Source organism: Papilio xuthus, unplaced genomic scaffold (genome assembly GCF_000836235.2).
Source record: "Papilio xuthus unplaced genomic scaffold, Pxut_1.1 DF827680.1, whole genome shotgun sequence".
In the NCBI taxonomy this organism is placed as follows: Eukaryota; Metazoa; Arthropoda; class Insecta; order Lepidoptera; family Papilionidae; genus Papilio; species Papilio xuthus.
In genome coordinates, this window is record NW_013530969.1 from 3,505,955 (window position 1) to 3,530,577 (window position 24,623).

General features: G+C 33.5%; 4 protein-coding genes across 8 annotated transcripts; 3 read left to right on the forward strand and 1 right to left on the reverse strand.

The window, feature by feature from the left end:
• The first annotated feature begins 165 nt into the window (after window positions 1-165).
• Window positions 166-12,262, forward strand: LOC106117112 (anoctamin-9-like). Of its 5 annotated transcripts, none has more exons than XR_001227857.1 (20): window positions 166-335; window positions 894-1,103; window positions 1,207-1,361; window positions 1,652-1,765; window positions 2,375-2,468; window positions 3,083-3,166; window positions 3,528-3,646; window positions 3,865-4,037; window positions 4,157-4,250; window positions 4,577-4,688; window positions 5,205-5,342; window positions 6,218-6,361; window positions 7,290-7,453; window positions 7,541-7,653; window positions 8,324-8,411; window positions 9,143-9,260; window positions 9,499-9,565; window positions 10,648-10,672; window positions 11,377-11,474; window positions 12,068-12,156. XR_001227857.1 is itself a non-coding variant. In XM_013311188.1 (20 exons), exons 1-20 carry the CDS (start codon window positions 285-287, stop codon window positions 12,191-12,193), a joined length of 2,340 nt encoding a protein of 779 aa, XP_013166642.1. In that variant the 5' UTR covers window positions 166-284; the 3' UTR covers window positions 12,194-12,262. The 5 variants fall into 5 exon arrangements, 3 of the variants coding, with proteins under 3 accessions (XP_013166642.1, XP_013166643.1, XP_013166644.1); XM_013311188.1 differs by having other exon boundaries at window positions 9,499-9,618; window positions 12,068-12,262; XM_013311189.1 differs by having other exon boundaries at window positions 9,524-9,565; window positions 12,068-12,262.
• A 613-nt stretch (window positions 12,263-12,875) lies between these two features.
• Window positions 12,876-19,298, forward strand: LOC106117115 (mitochondrial-processing peptidase subunit alpha). The gene is made up of 12 exons (XM_013311194.1): window positions 12,876-13,105; window positions 13,498-13,718; window positions 14,000-14,079; window positions 14,402-14,542; window positions 14,749-14,886; window positions 15,358-15,495; window positions 16,208-16,345; window positions 16,808-16,880; window positions 17,469-17,601; window positions 17,937-18,102; window positions 18,547-18,679; window positions 19,041-19,298. The coding sequence occupies exons 1-12, from the start codon at window positions 13,047-13,049 to the stop codon at window positions 19,220-19,222; spliced, it is 1,602 nt and encodes a 533-aa protein (XP_013166648.1). The 5' UTR covers window positions 12,876-13,046; the 3' UTR covers window positions 19,223-19,298.
• A 677-nt stretch (window positions 19,299-19,975) lies between these two features.
• Window positions 19,976-23,012, reverse strand: ScsbetaG (Succinyl-coenzyme A synthetase beta subunit, GDP-forming). Its single transcript, XM_013311200.1, has 4 exons — window positions 22,104-23,012; window positions 21,779-21,934; window positions 20,723-20,957; window positions 19,976-20,319 (listed from the first exon to the last, which is right to left on the reverse strand). Exons 1-4 carry the CDS (start codon window positions 22,782-22,784, stop codon window positions 20,120-20,122), a joined length of 1,272 nt encoding a protein of 423 aa, XP_013166654.1. The 5' UTR covers window positions 22,785-23,012; the 3' UTR covers window positions 19,976-20,119.
• Window positions 23,013-23,548: 536 nt separating this feature from the next.
• On the forward strand, window positions 23,549-24,379 carry RpS5 (ribosomal protein S5). Its single transcript, NM_001311798.1, has 2 exons — window positions 23,549-23,589; window positions 23,674-24,379. Exon 2 carries the CDS (start codon window positions 23,683-23,685, stop codon window positions 24,340-24,342), a length of 660 nt encoding a protein of 219 aa, NP_001298727.1. The 5' UTR covers window positions 23,549-23,589; window positions 23,674-23,682; the 3' UTR covers window positions 24,343-24,379.
• Window positions 24,380-24,623: the final 244 nt, after the last annotated feature.

Sequence of the window (24,623 nt, forward strand, 5' to 3'; positions counted from 1 at the left end):
CTTTTTAGGTTGTCACTTTGCCCGTTACAGAGGGCATTGTATAAAATATAATATGACAACATCAATATCATCGGTTTTGTTTTAAATGCGAGACATTTTTTTTTTTCTAAACTATACTTTTCTATAATATACTGACGACTATACTCTTTGCTTAGATCAGTGACAAGAACTCTGGGTTGTCGATTTTTACGTAAAATTGTCAAAAATATATTGATATCGTTGAATCTAATGTTTTGTGATATATAATTTATACAAGAATTTTATATACATTTTAATATTTCAACATGAGTGATAAACTAGGAAAAGAAAAATGGACGATTGAGAGGATGACGATGGTTTGTCCATATTCTAAATAAAGACATTCAAAATATGATATATCAAAAACTGCCCGAACTTTGGTGAATTATATTTGCCATTTATTAATCTTACTAATAATGTAAATGCGAATGTGTAAATGGATGGATGGATGGATAGATAGATGGATGGATAGATGAATGGATGCTTGTTTGAAGGTATGTCCAGAACGGCTACATGGATCTCGCTGAAATTTGGCATAGATATAGACTATAGCCTGGAAGAACACAAAGGCTGCAAATTAAGTTTAATTAAGGCACGCGGACGGGATCGCAAGCGATAGCTATTTTATGACAAAAGTAGAAAAAATTTGTGATCTTATTATGCATTTAATATCATTAGGCAAATCGTAAATTTAGATAACTATAGCACATCGTGGTTAATACTCGAAAAAGATCACAAAACTTTTTTGGCTTTTAACTGGGACTTGTTGGTAAATCTTGACATTTACCAAAGTAAAGGCTTTTAGAATAACATTGGAACTAATTTATTTGTATGTCTGGGATTGTAAACCTGAAGACATGACTCTGTTCACATAGGAAGCAGCAGAAGACTCTACACCGGATTATAACGAGAGTACTGTACCTCCGAAAAATAATCCCGGACGAACATTCAGAGACGGTGTTCGTAAAATAGATCTAATCCTAGTTGTGAAAGATGAAGAAAACATAATAACTGACACCATGAAAAATAATTTTCTTACCAACATTGTTAAAACGGGATTTGAAATTGAATTTGAAAAAGGTGTAGTAAGTATCTTTATCGCTGTTAATATTTTTTAGCTCGCATCATTGGCCATATCCTACGTACTGGTACATGTCTGCGATTTTTTCTTATGTCTGCTTATTTTAGTTGCCGATTAACAAGAAGTTAGTATTTTTTAAAGTGCATTGTCCGAATGATGTTCTGAACAATTTAGGAAATGCTTATGGCATAAAGTGTCTTCAGATTGCTCGAGCCGAACACATTATGTCATACAACGAACGCGAGTGGATAAATTTAATAAGGTATTTGATGTTTTATAAATTAGTTATGTTATTTTTAGCTATGCGAGTGGGTTCAATAAACAGCGGGGTTAGACAAAGCGCATTCGCTTCGAATTAATTCCATAGCGAACTTCAAAAATGTATAGAATCGACAATAACTTTCGATAAGTAACGTGATTGTCGCGCGTCAGTCCCAAACATTTTTGAATTTCGGTATGGAATCGCTTCGAGGCGAATGCACTTTGCCTAACTTCGCAGTAGGGACATCTGAATTATATATAGTAACAATCAACATTTCTCGTATGACGTAGAAAGCAGTACACACAACCATTGCAATACTCGAGCTTGGAGAGAAGCCTCGTAGTTTATATGACCTTGCTGAACGTTCCGTTTGGTGACAGACAAAACTATATAGGGCTGGAAAGGTAAGAAGTTATCCAATATATATAGACTAACAGTGCCCTCGACTTCGTCCGCGTAAAAATCTGTCTATGGGTAGCATTTTAATCATAATACATAACAACAAAACATATTTAACCCACGAAACATTCACATAAATCTCACCTTATTCTTTAAAAAAACTTTCATCCATAAAGTAACTTTGCACCCTTGAGGGTATAATTTCTATAAATATTGAAAATAACGATATTCTTATACTGATTTCGCCCCACAGTTTTAACCCGTCACAACCCTTTCGCGTTAAAAGGTAACCTATGTCCTTCCCCAGGCTCTAGACAATCTGTATACTAAATTTCATTTAAAGCGGTTCTCTAGTTTTTGCGTGAAAGACGGACAGACAGGGAGACAGAGTTACTATCGTATTTATAATATTAGTAAGGATAATCATTCCCTCCGATGCGATTTCATAAGGAACCTCAAAAATGTATAGAACTAACAAGTATAATTAAGTAACGTGATTGTCAAGTATCAGTTCCAAACGTTTTTTAAATTCGTTATGGGGTCGCTTCGGAGCGAATGAACTTTGGCTAGAGAGGCAGGTCATACCGTAATTTTATATCTAAATATATTTTCAGATTAATGAAACGCAATATTGTGATAGATGCCTACGCGTTGCATGACGGACCGTACTTTATAACACAAGACGCTACAAATATTAATGCTCGTCAGGTAATGTCATACACTGTTAAAACAGTTTTATATCGCGTCACGATCTTTATTTTTAATAATACTAGCTTTTACCCGTGACTTCGTCCTCGAGGTATTAAAGAAAAAGCAGGCTGAATAGTAGTACTATGTGGTATTTGAGACTATGTTTATATATTATAACTTAGTCAAATTTTAATAAAATATGTCGAACCTTAGCAAATTTTATCGAGTTAATCTATGAATAAAATGTATCCCATGGGAACTGTATACAATTCCGGGATCATAGTTATCCAATGTGGTTCTACTTTTATTCCAAGCTTCAACGAAATCCGTTTCACAGTTCTGTAGATACCTAGTAACAAACATCCATTAGGTTAGGCTTTTTGTAAATAGAACGGGGCGGTAACTATTTTTCCTAATGTCATCTTTGTGTATTTGTAATGTATGTACCGATAATTTTTTAGGATAATTTTTCGATGTTGATTTTCATTTTTTTAATTCATAAATATGATTCATGAATGGGAAACATTATTTTTTTTCTGGTAAATAAAAAATAACCCTGAATACTATGTGTACGTGTTTGTGCAAAAGTAAAAGAAAACTTTAGTTTCATTTAGGGATTTTTTTTGTTATAGATCCTATTTTACAATTGGGTCGGGTTTAGGAATATATTTACCAGACAGCCTTTAAACGTGGTGCATGAATACTTTGGACCAAAGGTAAGTAAGTAGATATCAACGGGTAACGGCATTCTTTTCAAAATTAGAATAACGCAAAATACTTCAACGGCCGTAAGGAAGAAACAATTACCTACAAAATCACAAGTTTCCAGGGCAACGCAAATATGCAATCTTATAATACAAAGAACATCGACAAAACTCCAGACATCGTAATCAACGGGATTAAATTCTTATTATACATCTTTAAATGAAATGAAAATGTGTTTAAACTCAATGATATATCTGTTCTTTTAATTCTTTGCGGCCGTCAACTTTATTGTTCGCCTTCCACTTCCATAAAGCAATATCTCAGTATTATTATAAAGGATGTAATTCACTAATCATATTTCATGTTGTCCAGGTTGCAATGTACTTCGTTTATTTTGGACTTTACAATATATTTCTGGCGATTGCGTCCATAGGAGCTCTAACGACACTCTTCTTAGCTGTATTTCTAAATGAAAATTACATGGATTTGAGGTAATTTCTTAGCCTACATGTATTAGTATCGCTGCTAAGACGTAACGTAATTTAAATATATCTTTTTTAATCAACTTCATAAAATAGGTAGTTCTAAAATATTTTTTTCATATCAATTCTTGATAAAGATGATTTTTGAATATTTCAATTTGTGCTAGTTATCCGTTGTTTTTTTTTTAATCTAAAATAACATTAAAAAGATTCAATTTACTTTTCAGAACAGAGATATGTAATCGGCAAAACGAATCAATTTGCTTTGATTGCATGCCTATTACGAATGGTTTAAGGTGTTACTATGACACTATTGATGCCTTTTGTTATTATTATAAAATAAATGTCTTAATAGATAATAAGTATGCACCATATTTCGCGGCATTTATCCTTCTCTGGGGTAAGTGTTATTTATATTCACCACAGTTACAATATGAAATTAGTACATTAAGTTAGTAATGTCGACACTTTGTTGTTTGGTGAACTTCAATATATTATTAGAGAAGTTGCTGTTTGTAGGTATGTGTTTCACATCGTACTGGTATGGAAGAGAAAAATATTTTAATTGGATATGGGAAGCGCGTAATAAATTCTTCAACAGAAAACTAATAAGGTACAATATGTACATACATGAGTAATATTTAATAGGGTGTACTAAGAGGTATTTAGTAAGTAATTTCGTTACTAAATAGTACAAATGTAATAAATATTATATAATATATAGAAATTAAATAAACCTATTTATTATGTGGATACCATAAACAACTTTATACGCCTTGAGGGTCATAACCTAATGAGGAGATTAGAAACCTTGTATTATAGTAGGAAAGAAATCCGTAATTAAATAATAATAGAAATTTATTATCATTGAACATATAGCTCGATTATGTAAGGAATGCAAGACTAGCTAAGTCGTTTATTTTCCTTTTTTATTTTCAGACCTGAATTTGAGCTTAATGTGGACACATCGCCAAAATCAAATAAAACAGGCATTGTCGTTAGTAAACATCGCGATTATAAAATTAAAACCTTATTATGTTATATAGCTGTCGTAAGTATGTTAATTATTGTTAATTTTGTACATTCTTTTTAGTTGTATCTGTGAGGGAATAAAGGCTTTGAGAGAGTCTACGACCTTAATTATTATTGGATGAGCTTCAATTGCTTAGTTTTTTTTTAATTCTATACATAAGAATTTGGCCAGAGCCAGGCCCGTGCTCCTAAAATGTTTTGTTTTTACGGAACTTTTCTTTCAACTAGCCCAATAATTGGCTGCGTTTAAATCACTTACACATCGTTACGCTTTTATGGTTAACCTCTAATTGCACTTGGGAACAAAATATATGAGAATAATAATTTAATTTAACCCACATACATAAAACGTACATACTCGTATATGCAATAAACACTACCCCGAGTTAGTCGGCTGAGAATAATCGAATTTACATATTTTTTTTTATAATGTCTAAATAATATTGGAGTTACAATCTAATTTTTTTTATGGTTGCATATTCTAATTAATAATTCCCCTCAGTCAGTTTGGTAATAAAAAAAATTTTTTCAACAGATTTTATTGGATGCATTTATTTTTGTTGTCTTTGCGCGTCGACCTAAGAATTATTTTTGGTATGGCGTAAACGGACTTATTATAAGAGCGATAGTTGTGACGATTGGTTTCGTCATAGTTCTCTTGATCATTGACTTTGTAAGTTTATACTTTTTTTTATATAAAGTGGCAAACGAGCGAACGGCTTCCTGAAAATGCTGAAATAGCGAAGCGACCGTTGCCCATAGACATACGCAATTGCATATTATTTTGCCTTTAATCAACGGAGGAGGGGATACACAGGACGAGAATATTTTACCATGCCATGCATCTTCTCATCCCGAAAATCCACTTTCACTTTCCATCCTTTCCTAATAAGTAAAAGGGTGAGAAATGAATTTAGGCCTCCGGGGCGCACATTTTTCAGACGAAACGCGGAATTGCTTCCACTTCACTCCTTTCTTTTGTGTGGTCGTGGTATTATGTTATATATAATTATTGTAATCTAAGGCCCTTCGTACGCAAAGAAACATAAATCTTAGAAACCCAGCAATTAGTCGCTATGCTACCCACGCAATACAATGTTATGGAGGTTAGTAAACAGTGCACGTCTCCTATCCTATATATTTCTATCATCGCCATAGACAGTCGCTCACAACCTGTTTGTGAAGATCGACGTTAAAAAAGTCGCTAAAATTTTATTTTATAATAAATTTTTATAATTTACCTATTAGAGCAACTTTCAGTGTTCTCTAATGTGAGCCTTCTTCTTCTTTCTTCTTCTTCTTCACCGACTTCAAAAAGGACGTTATTAATACGTCACATGTGCTTTTTTTCTTTTATTCCATACGATTTCCCATTTTCCCCTTCCCTTCTATCAAATATCATATTTTTGTGGTTATAAAATCGTCGTGCCGTATAAATGACTCATCATTTTACCTCTTTACCACTTTTAATGAAATAGTTGAATTTTCGAAACTACGTGAGGGTAAATCTCTTTCATTGTAACAAAAAAAATTATTTCTATTTCACAGATTTATGGCAAGGTTGCGAGTTATATTGTTCGAATGGAAAATCATAAATCCTATGCATCGTGCAGTCGCTCCCTTGCAAAACAGCAGTATATAATGTGTTTGCCTGTGCCTTTGATGGTACTTTTCAGTTATGGATATCATCCGGTAAATATTTATTTTTAATTAATTTCAAAATTCCAAATTTGATTAATTAGACTCTTATATTATCTTATTAGTTTTAGTATAACACCGAGACTTGATAGTTCATAGTCTACGTTATGTGCGTACGGTCCGACACAATGACATCCGTCCATTAAGTATAACATAAATATTTATACAAAATTAATTCGATATCTCGTAGGCGCCAGTTGTCAAACTAATTTATCTTAAATAGACGCACTATAACATTTATCATTATAATAATGAAAAGTATTAATTTTAAAAAATATATAATTTTGCATAAATTCATGATATGTACATTTTTCGAACTATGCATAAAATGTTAGTTTAACCAATCTAGCTAAGATTACCGCTTATAAACCACTAGCTATTATCCGCGACTCCGTCCGCACGGAATTAAAAAAAAAAACTTAACAAGAAACCTATGTGTTCGTTCAGTTTCAGACGATGTTCTCCATGTGTGCCGAATTTAATCAAAATCCGTTGAGCCATTCCGGAGATAACTTCAAACAAACCTCCATCCATCCATCGAAACTTTCGCATTTATAATATAATATTAGTATGAATAGTTCAGTAGTTTGTTTCCACTACTGGCTACATCGCTTGTTTTTAGATGTTTCTTATTAAACCTACATAGTTACTAGCTTGAAGAGGAAACAAAAGAAATTTTGAACAGTTATTATCATTTATAGAATTTTAATAAAACAATATAGCAAAAATTTAACTACTTTGTCTTATAACCAAACGATTCAAGGATCCGAGTTAAAATTTGTCCAATGTAGATAAAATGTGTTTGAGGCATTACAATAACAAATTGCACACTCGAGGACTATACGTATTTGTTCACGCGCCATGCGCTGTCTGGACTTCTCTGTGGATGCCGAACGTTATACTGTTCTTTTTAATTTCACAGGCAGTTTTTGATTTTGAAATGCAGCGCGGTTATAGAAGAGATGGCTACTATCTACAAGATCATACGTGCATGATGACGTCATGTGGCACCGAGCTTTTCGTTGCATTTTCACTGGTACTAGTTCTAAGATACGTCATATTCAAAAAATTGTCCCTTTATTCAAGGTAAGATAATAACTGTGAAAATTATTGTTACTTATTATCCAAATTACATTGAGATGTTTATAAGAATTAATGTTATAATAATTTCAGTGTAACTGATTATAATCAACGTGCGATAGTCGAAACCGTTCCGTGCTGGGAGAGAGAATTTGTTTTACCTCGATTTGATGAAAATATCTTAGCAAACAAAATGACGATTCTTGGTAAATTTTAAAAAACACTTTATCAATATTTTCGTTTCGTTCATTCTTTTCATTTTGGTAATACTTAATATAATTAATTATACATTTATCGTGTCGGATGCTAATTATAGTTCTCTCCTTTTCTTCTTCCACCATATCCTTCCTCCTAATAATAAAACAATCATTTTCGTGACCTCTGTTTCTTCTCTGTTCTGCTAAGCCACCAGACCGACAGGTAGTTTTTGAGTTACCCATATGTATGAATTAATCATCTTAGTATTTCGATATAGTGTTACAGTTTCTTACCATCTATTTTACAGTTTATCGGAGGAGGATACAACTGTCCTCTCCGCCGCTCCCCTCCCCTGGCTACGCTCATGAAAGAATTGACACATAACAAATCATAATCTTTAATACCTAGACAAAACGGGTTTATTGGTCGCTCGTTCGCCACCTTATATTATTTAATTAATTTTGTCGTGACATTTTAGCAATCGTTAAATGGGATTTAAATTATAACGGCGATCTGTCGGTAACGTACAACCTTCGTGACGCTCTATAAAAGTGCCCCACAAGATGGATGTCCGTTTGACATTGACAGCTCAATCCTATTACAAGATTCAAATGGTACTCAATCGATGATCGCGCCGTAATATATAATGTATATATATATATAAACTTTTGATTTCAGTAATTCAGTTAACCTTAATCATGTCCTTTGGTTTTGGGTGTCCGCCCGCCATATTGATTGTATTGTTCTTCAACATGTACTACATGAGGTTAATATTATTTATATTTAATTCTGTATTACTTAAGGAAATGGCTTTGCGAATATCGAGCTAGTGAACGAAATGAGACAACAGATTATTCGTTTACAAGTACAATATATGTTATGTGATCTTAGTTTATTCAGAGGACTTACAGTCATTCATTCCTAAAATACGAAGAACTTCAACTACACTGGTTATGGCGATAACCACCCGATTAACATTATGTTTTATCTGTCTGTCCGGCTAGTACATTGGTATGATCAGTTGCACAAATAAGCCGGTGCAATACTACGACCACACAGACAGGCGACAAGTAATAGCATTTTCGCGTGTCATCTGACGAGTTTGCATGCCGGACGCCTAATTTTAGTCCCCCTCCTCTTCCCATCCTTTTGTTATAAAGTAAATAATGGGAAGGGATATTGGATTTGACGGATGGGGACGCATATGAATAGGAAATATCCTTCGGGGCCTCCCCTCCTCCGTCGATTAAAGACAGGCAACGAATCTGCAATTGCGGATGTCTATGGGCAGCGATCATTTCGTTATTTCGGCGAATTCAAGTGGCCGTTTGCTTCTCTGCTACGTTATGATATTGAAAAACTTCCACATTTGTTCAGGGTAATCTCTGAAACGGGCATTAGCTATTTATGCATATCAATGATTCTTGCCGAGAGCAAGCATAGTCGTCTACCCGACTTACTTAACTCGAGTTAATTACACACAAATTTCTGTTTCAGGCGTGATGCAGAATTATGTACACTTTACTATCGAAGACCTCTGCTTCTGAAAAATAATTCCTTTGACATATGGACTAAAATTTTGAAACTTATGGTTTATTTAGCCATCGTTGTAAACGTGGGTATTGTACTATTTCAACCAGTTATAGTTTAGGTTATAGTTATAATTTATATTTTTGGTTTGGATCGACGTAAATAAAATTCATACTAGATATTCTTAAAGCTCATTTATACGAAGGAAGTTTCCCGCTTGTTTTGGTATTTTTATCACAAGCAATAATTTTTATTTACGAGTATATACAAGATTCGCAAGTCATTTATTTGCTTTCCATTATATAATTTAGTATAATTTTCAGGTTGTGTCATTCGTATGCTCCACAGATACTATCGAACTATATTTACGTGAGCAAAGAAAGGCAACCGGTAATACACTTGCTCAATATTTAGACCTTTATTTTTACAAGTATCCACTGGGCGTAAGTTTATTTAATTATCTAGTAATCAGAAATTTTAAAATGCTAAAAATATGAAAAGATCTCGGCGATGTTTTAAACACTGACAAATGATTTTTTCTGATGCGACTGCGTTTTTTGATTTATTGGTAGTCACAGATACCTGAAGTGTGTGAAACGTATTTATTTTAAATCATGTATAGACGCCACGGAAACGATCTAACTTTCTAATTTTAATCAAACAAAAGCGTACACAAAGAAACCAAGGTCTGAAAATGGCAGATGCGATTCCCTACCCTATAGGTTAGAGAAGACGATGTACAAAATAAGTCTTTTCCCTGTCCTTTACTTGACCGCCAAATCTGCTTCTCTTTTCTATCCTTGCCCAGTAGTCCTCTTACCTTTCGACCGACCTTCTCTTATATTTTTATTTTATATCATAATGTGGCAAACGAGCGGCCACCTGAAATCGCTAAAAATAGCGAAGTGACCGTTGCCCATAGACTTACGCAATTGCATATGCGTTGCCTACCTTTAATTGACGGAGGAGAGGATGCTCAGAAAGAAAATATCTCTCTCTTTCCATGCATCCTCTCATCCGGAAAGTCCACTTCCACTACCCATCCTTTCCTTATAAGAAAAAGGGTGGGAAGGGAAAGAGGACTACATTAGGCCTCCGGAACGCACACTCATCAGACGAAAAGCCGATTTGCTTTCGCTTCACGCCTGTCTTCTGTGTGATCATGGTATTTCACCGGGCGAGCCGGACCAATTTGTGAGAAGATGTTAAAGCGGGCACTACCACTGTTAAAATGTTATTGTTATGTTAAATAATGATGAATTACCAATGTAAGAATGTTATGGATCATGAAAGGGCCGGAAATAAGAGACTACTTACCTTTTACCTTTGGAAATAAGGGCTTAAATCCCCTACCTAGTCGATGCTGCTAAAAACGATTCTTGGCCTAACCGAAAAATTTATTTCTATTATTATTTTGTTAATGATAAAATTTATTCAACTATGGTTAATATTTTTCTTTTTCAAACTTTCAGGGTGGCGTGATGTGTTATACGCGTAGTAATTTTTTTTATTAACATTTTTTATGTAAAATAGTTGTGTAGCAACAATAAGTAACTTAGTTGTGATAATTGGAATATTAACACCATTACCCATACATATGTGAAAATCTGAAAAGTCCCCAACGATCCCGTATGCTCTATGCCATTAATAGCGAACCAAGGAAAGCTCCTTTAGATAATCGAAGAAATGTAAAAATAGATAAACTACTTTGAAATATTAAGATGCTTACAATCTCTATAGATCGAGATAGATATATCTCAATAGTACTTTTTAGTTTTTCATTAAACAACTTGGACTACCAGTTGATTAGCATTCACTTTGGAATTCAAGAATTTTCACTATAGTGTCTCTATTTAACATAGATTAGTTTGACAATTCTTTTGACTTATAACTAGTTAAGGGTTGAGTAAAATCGATTAATAAATATCCATAGAACTTACAATCGAAAATTTCGTGAATGTAGTTTTTAAATTATAATATACGCCAACTTGATTCTTTAAAACTACGTAGAAAAATATAATATTTAATAAAAAATTGACACATTATACTAGTCAACCTTAGATCTAGCCTAGCGATAGCTTTAGATATAGACTGGCGATGTCCGTGAAAACTTTATGGTACAATTTTAGTATTTTTGGTAGTTGGGCCTTTATATTAACGCATGCATCGCAGATAAACTTTGGTTTAACGTTTTTTTTCAGCATACATACATCTATCTCGGTATAGTAGGGTTGATAGGGATGCATTGACTAACGACGAATTGAAGACTTATCAATATATGTACATAGTTATTTTTGAGGTTAGCGTATTTGATTTGTTTATCTATCTTACCAATGTTATAAATGCCAATATTTACATGGACGGATGATGGATAGATAAAATATAGAAGTAAATTATAATGTTATGTCATACTTCCTAATTAAAAATACTCGAAAATATCAAGAAAAGAAATAGCAATGAAAAAATGTAATGGCGAGTGAGATTCGAACTAGTTGGTTTCACCATTTTAACCGACTTTTTAGAATTTCATTTCTTGCAAATACTATATGTATGTGTTGTGTGCTGATGGATGACACTATGGGAAATAAGGCGCATCGAAAGACACCTCACTTGTCAAAGTCAGTTTTGTTGTATAGGCTCTAGTTCATCACAATGGAATTTACATGCATAAACTCCGAAACAATAAACCAAACTTAAATAATGCGAAAAAATTGCCATCTTTATCAGTCGGGCAAAAACTCGCTGGATGTATCCGCCCTCCACGCAATTTGCAAAGTTCTTGAAATGCAAAAAATACTTATATACTTATACCAAGATTCCATAATAATGTTCAATTCAATTTTTTACTGCGTAAGATAAATTGTTTTATGTAATAAATATAAAAATTTACAGATTCTCATGGCTGCAATATTCTTAATATTGCAATATATATTTTCAATTGACGTTGACGAAAAGGAAATACCTAAAAAACGAGAGCGAGAAAATTATGACGAATCAAGATCAAATTCTGGCACATAAGATACTTGAATAGAGAAATATACCTATCTTCTCATAATTATTGTTAAAATTGTAAAAATTCAATATTAAAGGTTTTAATCATAATTTTACTTTTACTTTTTCTTTTTTCTTTTGAGGACATTAACGCCAATGCACGCATCACGGGAACTCAACTAAAATTGATGTTCAGCTCACGTTTTACATGTGTGGTCACAGATTTTTGAACCGGCTCGCAGCTCAGCTCAATCTGTATCTACATAGAGTTATGACTTGCGTTTCGTTTAGAGTTGCGAATTGCGAGTCATAATTCGCAGCTCCTTGGTTCACAGTTCACATAGTCATATTATATCGCGCCACGGCAGCGTGAGCGCGAGAGTTGGTGAGCCGCAGTTCAACGCTTCAAGTGATCTGAACTTTGGAACCAGTTCAGAGTTAGACTTACTCGTTAGCATTTGGGTATAAAAGGTAGAAAAATGAGGCAACACTGGTTTTCCGGCATGTTATCCCGTTTTGTACAAAGAGTATATAAAATTTTAATTTTTATATAAAATTTTGTAATTTAAATATATATATATATATAATAAATTTTGTAATTTAATGTAAAATTTTGTAAATTTTGTAATAAATAATTTTTATATAAAATTTTGGTTTTGTATGTCAATTCAATTGACAAGAAAAGACACTTGACACTTGTCACTTGACAGAACTAGAATTTCTATTTGTGTCGTGTACCGCAGATTTGTCCGTTGTACTTCTTTTCATTCGACAAAATTCATATAAATTTTAGAAATTGTCTCAAGAATAACGAATTTATATATGTTCAAGATAAACTACAAATACTTCACTAAAAAATATTTTACAATTTATCCATACCATGTCTCATGTCACAGATATAAAAGTTCTTTTTTCTAGGTTGTTTTCTTTTAAAAATGGGTAAGCGAACGCTTTAATATCGTATTATGTTTCATCGTATAAATTATATTGTACAGATAAGAAAAAATCAATAGTTTGATTACTTGTCATCCTCAACTTCCATTTTTTCATCACATACAATAATTTTACCATAGAAGCCGGTGTGTGAGACGCCTTGAAAGTGTCCAAGTTATTTATTTAAATACCTCAAGAACACTTTGTAAGTGTTTATTCATATGGAAATCATGCCTATCTTTTGTATAGCCTTGCTATTTTGTAAATTAAACCTTTGTTCAGTGGCTTTAAAAATGAAAATATTAAAATGAAATTCAATCACATTTTTGCTACCGTCCGTGCAATCTCAGTCAATTTCATTTTCATGGTATATAGCAATCAATATTTATTGATTCCAGATTAAGTAGTGTCAGATTTAACAAGAGGCATTTTAGTCAAGATTCTGATAGAGCAAGACAAGTTACACCATTGCCACCATTATCAGAGCCCGTGCCAAATTTACCACCAATAGTATACTCATCGGCAAAATCTGAAGATGCTCTTACAGAAGTTACAGTTTTGAACAATGGTTTAAGGGTTGCATCAGAAAAGAAATTTGGACAATTTTGTACTGCTGGAGGTTAAATACTTTATTCTTATATCTTTTTAATTTAATTTTTCTGTGGCTGGGAAATTTTAAAACTGGTACTTTGATTTCATACAATTATAAATAGTTGAATTCAATTTTGTTCAAACAATCAATTTTGTACAAAGTTTCATTAAATTGAAGATACAAACATGTCTGTTTTAAATAAGTCTGATTACAGCCTTATAAAGATAAATTTTTGATTGTTATAATTTGTCATTTTCATTGAATTTGATATAGTAGAAGCATTATTCAAAGTTTTTCAATTCTTTCAGTGGTAATTGATTCTGGGCCAAGATATGAAGTTGCTTATCCAAGTGGCATTTGTCATTTCCTTGAAAAATTAAGTTTTGGTGTAAGTACTTCATGGCTTATACAAATAGTATTAACCATTTTATTAAACAAAACAAGGTGTAATTTTCACTACATTTATTCTCGTAAATAACAACTACAGTGGTGACATAATAAGTGAGAGTCCAAGGTTATTAGGTTATATATATATATATATATATAATGTCCATCAGGAGAGATCAATGACTCACTTACAGAGGTTACTCACTTATCCAGGTCCGATTATATTTATTATCAAGAAAACCTCTTGATAATAAATATTATCGGATTCAATATTTTCAGATACAGTATTTTATGCATAAATAATGTTACATGTGAAATTTTAGGCAACTCATAAATTCCCTACAAGAGATGTGATGCTGAGGGAATTGGAGAGACATGGTGGCATTTGTGACTGTCAGGGTTCTCGTGACACTACAGTTTACGCCACCAGCGCAGATTCCAGAGGACTTGAAGCTATTACTCAGGTATGTTATTTAAGTACTTTTAAATTTTAGTCATAATACAAATGCAATTTTACTTTTATCAGGCTGTAATCTGACTTGATTGTTTGTATTATTGATTTAATAACGTTCAAAGTAAATCCATAGATAATTCAATGACATTGAAATCAATATATGACAAGAAGTTTACAATAGTTGGTGTCTATATACATTACACATTATTCCTTTAGGTTTTGGCAGAAGTGACTTTGAGACCACAGTTATCTACTGATGAGGTGGAGGCAGCCAGACAAGCGGTCGCATTTGAACTTGAAACACTCTCTATGCGGCCAGAGCAAGAAACTATTTTAATGGATATGATTCATGCGGTATGTATTTTTTTTATCAAATTAATAATACTTTAATAAATAAAATAATAAATATAAAGTAAATGTCAAATAAAGATAAATGACATGTTAGATTTTTAGTAAATGTGTTTTGCTTATTTTGAGCAAATCTGTTTGCATTTTTCTTTCTTTTTCACTCTTACTTTTCTGCGCTACTCTGCTCCAGGTCACACCTGTTGCACTCCTAATGTAGTTGTCCCACGTTTTCAGTGGTTTGCTTGTCTTCCTTTCTCCGTTTCTGTGGTACCACTGAATCGTTTTTGCTCCATTTGTCCAGTCCTCTTATTTTGTGTCCAGCTCATCTCAGAGTGAGCCATCTGATCTTGGAAGCTATGTCTATAACTCTTGTCTTGCTCCGGATGGTATGGTTGCTTACTTTTACTTCTTTATTAGCAACATACTCTATTGTGTGCTGTTTTGGTTGTATTCTGAGTATTGCTCTTTTTATAACAGGCAGCATATAAAGGCAATACACTGGGGCTGCCGAAGATATGTCCTGTAGAAAATGTTCACAAAATAGACAGAGGCACTATTATTAATTATTTGAAGAACCATTACACCCCTGACAGAATGGTTGTTGCCGCTGTTGGAGTAAGTATTCTTTTGTATTTTGTACAAGTAGTCGCCCGTGACTTCGTCCGCGCGGAATAAAAATAATTTAATTGTTTATGTGTTATTCTAGACTATGTTCTACATCTATTCCATATTTCATCAAGATATAACAAACATCTATCTATACATCCAAAATGTTAATAATTTTATTTAAATCACCTTATTTTAGTTTAATTCAATTTACAACAATTCACAAAGGAGCATTAACATTAAACCCCTTCCAGATGTTTTAGGAGATATTTTAAAACCACTTAAAATAATATGATATTTTTAAACACAAAAACAAACACAACAGTGATCAGAGATCTTATCTTATTAATATTATAAATTCGAATGTTTGGATGGATGGATGTTTATTTGAAGGTATACGGCTGAATGGATTTTGATGAAATTTGGCACACATGTAGAATATAGTCTGGAAGAACACATAGCCTATATGTTTTTTTTCTTATCCGCGCGGTCGGAATCGCGGGCGACAGCTAGTACAGTTAATAAAATTGGAAAGTCTGTGTGTTGTATAAAAAAATGTTATATATTTACATGATTTGTCGGAAAATGGTACCAAGTGTATATACCATACAACCTGTATGAGATTTTGTTGTGTGTCAGTCACATTTCTTACTTATTTATTTAATTATTATAAATAAGGGAAGAGTTTGTTTTATTTTATTTTTATTTTAATTATTTGCAGGTAGAGCATGGGCCATTTGTTGAATATGTGCAAAAATATTTTGTAGATATGAAACCGATGTGGAATTTGGAAGATAATAATTTGATCAAACCAAACGTTGACAAATCAGCTGCTCAATACACGGGAGGTATTGTACAGGTAATGGATATTTTTTTTAGTAACCTTTTCTGCACATAAAACTATTTCTTACATAATAGAACATCACATTTTTTTATATTATAAGGTGTCAAGCAAGCGGCCATCAGAATCCGATATTTTAAGTTTGACTTGCCTCTATTTGTTAGTTCGGCTTTCAATAGAAACGAATGATACTTATATACTTGTACTAGCTGTCGCCCGCGACTCCGTCCGCATGGGATTAAAACTAGATGTTGGCCGATTCTCAGACCTACTACTCAATATGCTCACAAAATTTCATGAGAATCGGTCAAGAAGTTTCGGAGGAATATGGGAACGAAAATTGTGACACGAGAATTTTATATATAAGATTTTTAATAGACTTCGATAAGGAGGAGGTTATAAATTTTTCTGTTTTTTTTTTTAAATATATAATAACGTGTGTATATTTAGTTTATTTTTATAATGGTTTGTTTGTTTTAGGAGGAATGCGAAATCCCTTTGTACCCCGGCTCGGATCTGCCGGAATTATCTCATGTTGTTATTGGAATTGAGAGTAAGTACTTACGTATTCGTCGTTACAGGGTCGTCGGTGGCTCAGGGGTTTCAACATTTGACGTGTAATCTACATGTCCTGGGTTCGAATCCCGCCATGTACCAATGTGATTTCCGATTTACATATGTACATTTATTCGACGTTTTTACGGTTATTACGTTGAAGGAAAACATCGTGATGCAACCTGCACATATCTGCGAAGAAATTCTAAGAGATGTGTGAAGTCAACCAACCCGCACTGGGCCAGCGTGGTTGACTATGGCCTAGTCACCCTTAACTTAGGGTAGGCTCCGAGCCCCTCAGTGGGGACGTATAGTGAGCTGATGATGATGAATATAATCTGTGTAATCATAATAATAGGATCAAATGTCATTTGTATTAAACACAATAAAATCCAAGCAAATAAGACGAAGTAAAGAAGATTTCTCACTGGGAGCATAATAATCCCAGTGTAGAATCGCCCTAATGTTTTGTTATCCAGATATAACCAGTTTGAAGTAACATGCTAACATCCGTCCATTTAAACTTCGCGTTTATTTTATACGTAGTAATATTTAAAGTGAAATAAAACGAGGACTGTTGTTTGAGGTTGTTCGCACAGTCACCCGGACTTTGTGGCGACTTGCGTGCTCAATATGATGATGGGCGGCGGCGGGTCTTTCTCTGCGGGCGGGCCCGGTAAGGGCATGTACACACGTCTCTACACCAACGTTCTCAACAGGTATGTATTTCCACCGAAAATGACACTGACATTGCCACCGCCACTCCTATTGCCATTGCCACAGCCGGCTACTGGTGGCAACATTCTTACCATCGAGTAAGTACTCATATCGCACATAAGTCTTTCCTTTCGATTATTACTTAGAGATGCTGTCCTTCTACGAGTTTCCTTTAGGGCACAGTTAACATTTAGTTGTATAAATTAAACAGATTTAAGATGAATGTGTAACTTACTTAACATGATATACAGTATTACGAAGCTGACCGTTGTCTCTTGTGATTCCACTGGCGCGGCTTAACGCTTAGAGGAAAAAGACTTTAAATGTGTTTGTTTAGATATCACTGGATGTTCAACGCGACAGCGTACAATCATGCATACGGCGATTCTGGTGTTTTCTGCGTGCACGCCGCCGCCCCGCCCACGCGTCTTCATGACACTGCACTCCTCATTGCACGCGAACTCTCCGCTATGGCGGGCAATGTCGCAGCCGCCGAGCTGAGGGTGAGTACTAGCTTATACATACATAGCCCTAGCTTTTACATTTAAACCAAGCCTTTACACTTAGCCCTCGTTCTACTTCGCCTTTTTACCTCTTACCCTTAATCTGATTGCAGAGCCACGTTACGAGGTGGAATGTTTCTTATGCGGTGTAGTATTAGCTTAGAGCGGCTCTTGTCCCGTAACAATACGTACTGTTTGCTTGCCGTGTAACATGTTATATTACATCATCATGTCGGTCAGTACGCGCCCTTAGGCTTAGCCTACGTCTCTTAGACCTACTTTACAAAAAAAAAATTGTCAGCAATTTATACTAAAAATAACTATAATCGTTAAGTTTTATTTGATTTCATACTGTTAAATAATAAATATAATGACACATACAAAAGTTGCTTGCTTTTAAAATAGATATAATTAAAAGTAATAATAAATAAATTCAAATTTTAGAGAGCGAAAACTCAGCTGCAATCGATGCTCCTGATGAACCTGGAGGCGAGGCCGGTTGTGTTCGAAGATGTCGGCCGACAGGTGCTCGCCACCGGCAAGAGGAAACCCCCTTCATATTTCATCAACGAGATTGGTAACTACTATTACTAATTTTTTTTATCGTAAAATCTATTGTAACCTAGTACTCCATTACTCGTTTGCCCCCCTTCTCTTATAAAAAAAAATGTATAGTTGTATTCAATAGAAATGAGTTTGCATATGTTAGTGTCATTTTTGTTTATGGATTTATTTTAAAAAATTTGTTAATTGTTTTTTTTTAATGTAACGGCAAATATATATAAAGCTTTATTTAAAACTAAGAAATCAGAAATAGAGATGAGAAAAGAGGTGTCATACAATTTTCTTTATATGTAAATGGAAACACCGCCATCTCCGTCTTCTATTCTTTGTGCTCGTATCTATAGGTTATATAATCTATGTTTATTCATTTGTAGAGAAAATAACAGCAGATGATATAATTCGTGTTGCGACTACAATGCTAACCAAGCGTGCCTCGGTGGCGGCGCGCGGCAAACTCACACATTTACCTACATTCGAAGAAATCCAGGCGAATATGTCATTGAACAAGAGCGAGACGTCACCACAGGGAAGACGTCTTAATTTATTCCGCGCCTAAATGTGTTAAAATCTCTAGATGTATTTAAATTTATTTTGGCTGATTGTTTAGAAATAATATAATTTTATTTGCTTTATTGACATTTTATTTAATAACTACCTATTGCCAGCTACTCCGTTCACTTATAATTAAAAAAAAATAGTCATGGCTATTGCAGGTTTGAACATATCTCTGACCTTTGATCCTGATCCGTTTAATGATTATAGGAGTTTAAGTAACGGACATACATCCATTCAATAATTAATATTATTAGTAATAGTATAGTAATATTTTAAATGTTTTCAATAACAATTTTACAAGGTGGGATTCGAACCCAGGACCTGCAGATTACAAGCCAAGTAAGCCCTTAATACCCGAGTCACCGACGCTGTAATCCCATAAATTTGTATATTAATAAATAAGTATATACTTTTAGTTATGAACATACAATTGAACCTGGATAAATCCATCTCTTACCAGAGTTTCTCGTCTATGAAGATCTTCCGGAAAATGACTCTGGCTTATCCAGGTACGACTTTAGCTTAAACTATTGGATCAATTAACTGTATTACTCTAAAAACCTATTAGAAATCAAAACATCGAAATAACGATAAACAACTTTATTGTGTTATATACAATATCTTATCATTAATCAAAATTTCCATAGCGAGTAAATCTGTAGACAAAGCAATTTCTGTTAGGATGAATTATTAGTAAGAATGAATTCAGTCTCATCAGATGACTATGGGAATTTGTTATATACAAACAAAATAATTTTCATAAAAAAAGTATACTTTAATAAAAGTACATAATTCGTAAGAAATAACTAAATCATTAAACCTGCATTTCATTTTATATGTTATATATTTTCAACCCTTCCATTAAGAATCTATCAATTGTGCTTAAATCAATATTGAATTATTTCGCTAATTTAACCACTGCTTTAGCCGCCTCATCTGCATCATTTATAATCTTGAGAGGTAGTCCGGACTCTTCTAGTATTGTTTTAGCAGCTGTTGCATTTGTGCCTTCCAATCTGATAACTAGTGGGTATTTTGGTTGGCTCTCTTTACACGCCGCTACTATGCCATTTGCGACTGTGGCACAGTTAACAATACCTAAAATAAAAATTGTATGATATTTTTGTCCTGTAATATGCTTTTGTCACAGGTTGGAAATCACAGGATCAAAAATTTGAACCATTATCAGATTAAAAAAGTTTTTTTTTTTTATTCGTGTGTCATGTATTTTTTTGTTTATAAGTTGTCAAACAAGCAAACATCCCCTTTAATGTACCAAAATATCAAAGTGATCTTTGTCCATAGGTACAAGATATTTCCTTTTGCCTATGACTCCCCTCTTCCGTCAAAACTACTCCCAGTTCCCATTTTTTCCTTGTAATAAAATAGAAAGGGAATGTGAACTTAAAGTATTCTATGTTTAATTTAAACAATATATGACCTATGTATACTTCTTTGAGTGTTCCCTGATGCATATTATAAATATAATCAGATTACTTACCCGCAAATACATTAACAAATATTGCCTTTACTTTAGGGTCAGACTCTAAAATTCTCAAAGCTGCTGACACCTGGGCTTGTCCTACTCCTCCGCCAAGGTCTAAAAAGTTTGCTGGCCTTCCTCCGCTCAACATGATCAGGTCCATCGTCGCCATTGCAAGTCCAGCACCATTGACCATGCATCCAATGCTACCATCCATGTCGATGTAGGTCAAATTCAATGATGCTGCTTCCCTCTAAAGTAATCAAGGAAACACTATTTGATTTGTTATCTATTTTAATTAATGATTCAGATTCTTAGACATGATCATGTGTTATTTAGTTTTTTTTTATTCTACATAACATTTCCAACTATTTCTTGAACTTTGTCTGCGGGTAATTTGAAAAGCCTCAATTTAGAATTTAACAAAATACATTTGAAAAAGTCTGAAATATTAAGTTAAATATTTGTTTTGAAAATTGTTGTAATCCTGCTGAAGGAATAACTCTTGTCTGTACAAACTTTCACCCTCTACTCCCTAGTTTTGGCTATATCAATTAAATATTGTTTTTTAGAAGTTTATTTGATATAAGTAGAAAAGAATTTGCTCAAACAATAAATATCAAAACATTCATTGCAACATTTATATCCTTGAATTATATACAAATATACTATTAGTTTTTACTGATAAGATATCTGTTGTTGTGAATAACCTCACCTCTTGTAGCAAAACAAGACAGTATGATGTAATTTACATCTAACTAAAATTATAAAAAGTGTATGTTTTGATGGATGGATGGATCTTGCTGAAATTTGATATAGAGGTAAACCATAGTTTGGAGGAACACATTGGCTACTAGTTTTTTTAATACTGAACGGACTGAGTCGCGGAAAACAGTAAGTTGTCAACAAAGTAAATGATTAAAGTCCATTACACATCCAACCAGTTAAACTATACGGTTCTCAGTTTTGTCTATACACATATGATTTAACTGAACAGTACAAGTGTTTAGTTAAAACTGTGTAGTCAAAACTGAAAGTTTATAGCTGGCTTAATAATTTACAAGTTAAGCTTACTTCTCTAGGATCTACACCAGTCACATCGTCCAAAGCAAATATCTCCTTTTGTCTGAATTCTGCATTGTCATCAAAATTAATTTTGGCATCCACCGCAACAACACGACCATCATCTGTCTCAACCAAAGGGTTAATTTCAAGTTGCGTAGCATCAACCTTAAAACAAAAGTTTTGAAGAATGTTATTTTTTTTATAATTTAGTAGTTTTTATTTAGATTCTCCTTTATTCTAAAAAATATTAAAATATAATTTTATTTGCCAAGATTTATTCAGAGGTAAACACCATGGCTATAATAATAGTAAAAATAGATGAAATTTAACTCACCTTAATAAAAAGATTCCACAATTTTTTTATTTCCTCTGCGCACTTTTGTACCATGCCACCTTTGAATTCTAAAAATTCTGCAATTTCAATGGCTACTCCGTCAGTAACTCCTTCATAAATATCTATAGGGACAGTTTTTAACAAGTGAGGAGTTTTTTCTGCTACAGCTTCAATATCCATGCCTCCAGCAGGTGATGCTACCAGTGCAGCACCATTATAAGTCCTTTCCATAATAATACTAAGATATGTTTCTCTTATAATATTAACACTTTCGGCTACCATTACCTTATCAACTAATATACCCTCTTTTGGGGTTTGTTTGGTGATTAGTTTGTGGCCAATCATATTTTTTGCTAAGGGTAATATTTCTGATGGATTCTTAGTCAAATGGACTCCACCCTTAAAACCATTATCAAAATGACCTTTTCCTCTCCCACCAGCTAAAATTTGTGCTTTCACCACATATTCTTTAGCGTTAAAGTCCGATAAGATCTTCGAATCCAATTTAGAGTCGAGAAGTCGAAAATTCTGAATAGAAACCTGATGTTTTCTCAATAAGTCTTTACTGTGATATTCTTGAAGATTTAGATTTCTCTTAACGTTCACTCGCGGACAATACTTGATTTTATAAGACAAAACATTTAAGATTGACAAATTTCTTGTTTTATTTAGAGCTGCCATTATATTGAACTTTGTTCACTACTTTAAATTTAAAAACCAACTAACCTATAATTCATCGATAAAACAAAACTTATGTAATTGCCTTTATTTGTAAGTTTTTATATGAGATAAGAGAAATTACAAACGATTGATAAAAAAAATATATATAGCAAGATAGCTTAGTTCAAAAACTTGAATGTTAAAACTTATTATACCTAAAAGTCTGATAAGCGCAAGACTATGTTGATAAATTGATATGATAACAAGACTTAATCACCAATCACAATGACTCAAGACAAGTTTCCAAAGAGCAAAGAATACCAGGATGTTTTTAGGGTTGCTATTTTTTAACGTTTGATCGTAGCGTTTAATATATACTTTACATCAGCGTCGGGTACATGCTAAACGCTAAGCTAAGGCAATGCTAGGAATAACAAATGAAACATAATTTCTAGTGTTTTAAAACTTGGGCACCGTACTAGGTGTATCAATTTAAAACTCGTTTTTAATTTTGTTTGTCTATAATTGACAGTAACAAATGTTATTTTAGAAATTATCATTGTTGGGCAGCATTAAATTGATACCGATATAGCATTCTTATTTAATACTATTATGTTTAATCATTCTAATTTAAAGCATTTTGTATAATGTCTTAAATTACAGTTTGGAAACTTTTTGTTTTCCATAAGGGTGCATCAAGGTTAAGAATGGTAACATTAAAAGGTGTTGCCAACGAAAATTACCCTATGTCTTCGTAATGCGAACTACTTCCTTTTTCCCGTGTACTTTTGACAACACGAGGTTATAATTTCTGTTTAGCCAAAAAGTAGGTTTAAATTCACTGAAATTAGTTGTGTATATCAATAAAAATTAGTAAACATTGTATAAAAAGTAATTGTTATTGTTTTAGGCGCTAAATATGACCGAAGAAAACTGGAACGACGATAGCATGGACGTTGGCAGCATGGCTGTGGAAAGCATGCCACTGCCCCAGCCGGCTGACATTCCCGAAATCAAACTTTTCGGAAGATGGAGCTGCTACGATGTTCAGGTTTCCGATATGTCTCTCCAAGATTACATATCTGTCAAAGAAAAGTACGCAAAATTTTTGCCTCACTCGGCTGGCAGGTATGCGCACAAGCGATTCCGTAAAGCTCAATGCCCGATTGTAGAGCGTCTTACAAACTCTCTGATGATGCACGGCCGTAACAATGGCAAGAAATTAATGGCAGTTCGTATAGTAAAGCACGCTTTTGAAATTATCCACCTTTTGACTGGAGAGAATCCCCTGCAGGTACTGGTTACCGCTATTATTAACTCAGGACCTCGTGAAGATTCCACTAGGATTGGTCGCGCTGGTACCGTCCGTCGTCAAGCTGTCGACGTTTCTCCCCTCCGTCGTGTAAACCAGGCTATCTGGTTGCTGTGCACAGGAGCGCGTGAAGCTGCATTCAGAAATATTAAAACTATTGCCGAGTGTGTTGCTGATGAACTTATCAATGCTGCAAAGGGTTCATCAAACTCTTATGCCATCAAGAAGAAGGATGAGTTGGAGCGTGTTGCTAAATCCAACCGTTAAGTTTCATAAGAATTGGTCAATAAAATTTTAAAACATACTTGGTTTTTAATTTATTCTTTTTCTATCAGTATTAAAATAATCTACAAATTTGTTTTTAAAAACGTTTTTTATAACGATGAACTAATTCATACTAAATGTTTCAGTTACAATAAAAAAACTTTCAATAGAACATAATTGTTCACCGTTGATAAATAGTATTCATATTAAACATCAGTAAATTTAGTATTCCTCTTTAATTTTAATAACAAATCCATTATATTACAAATATTTGATAATACAAA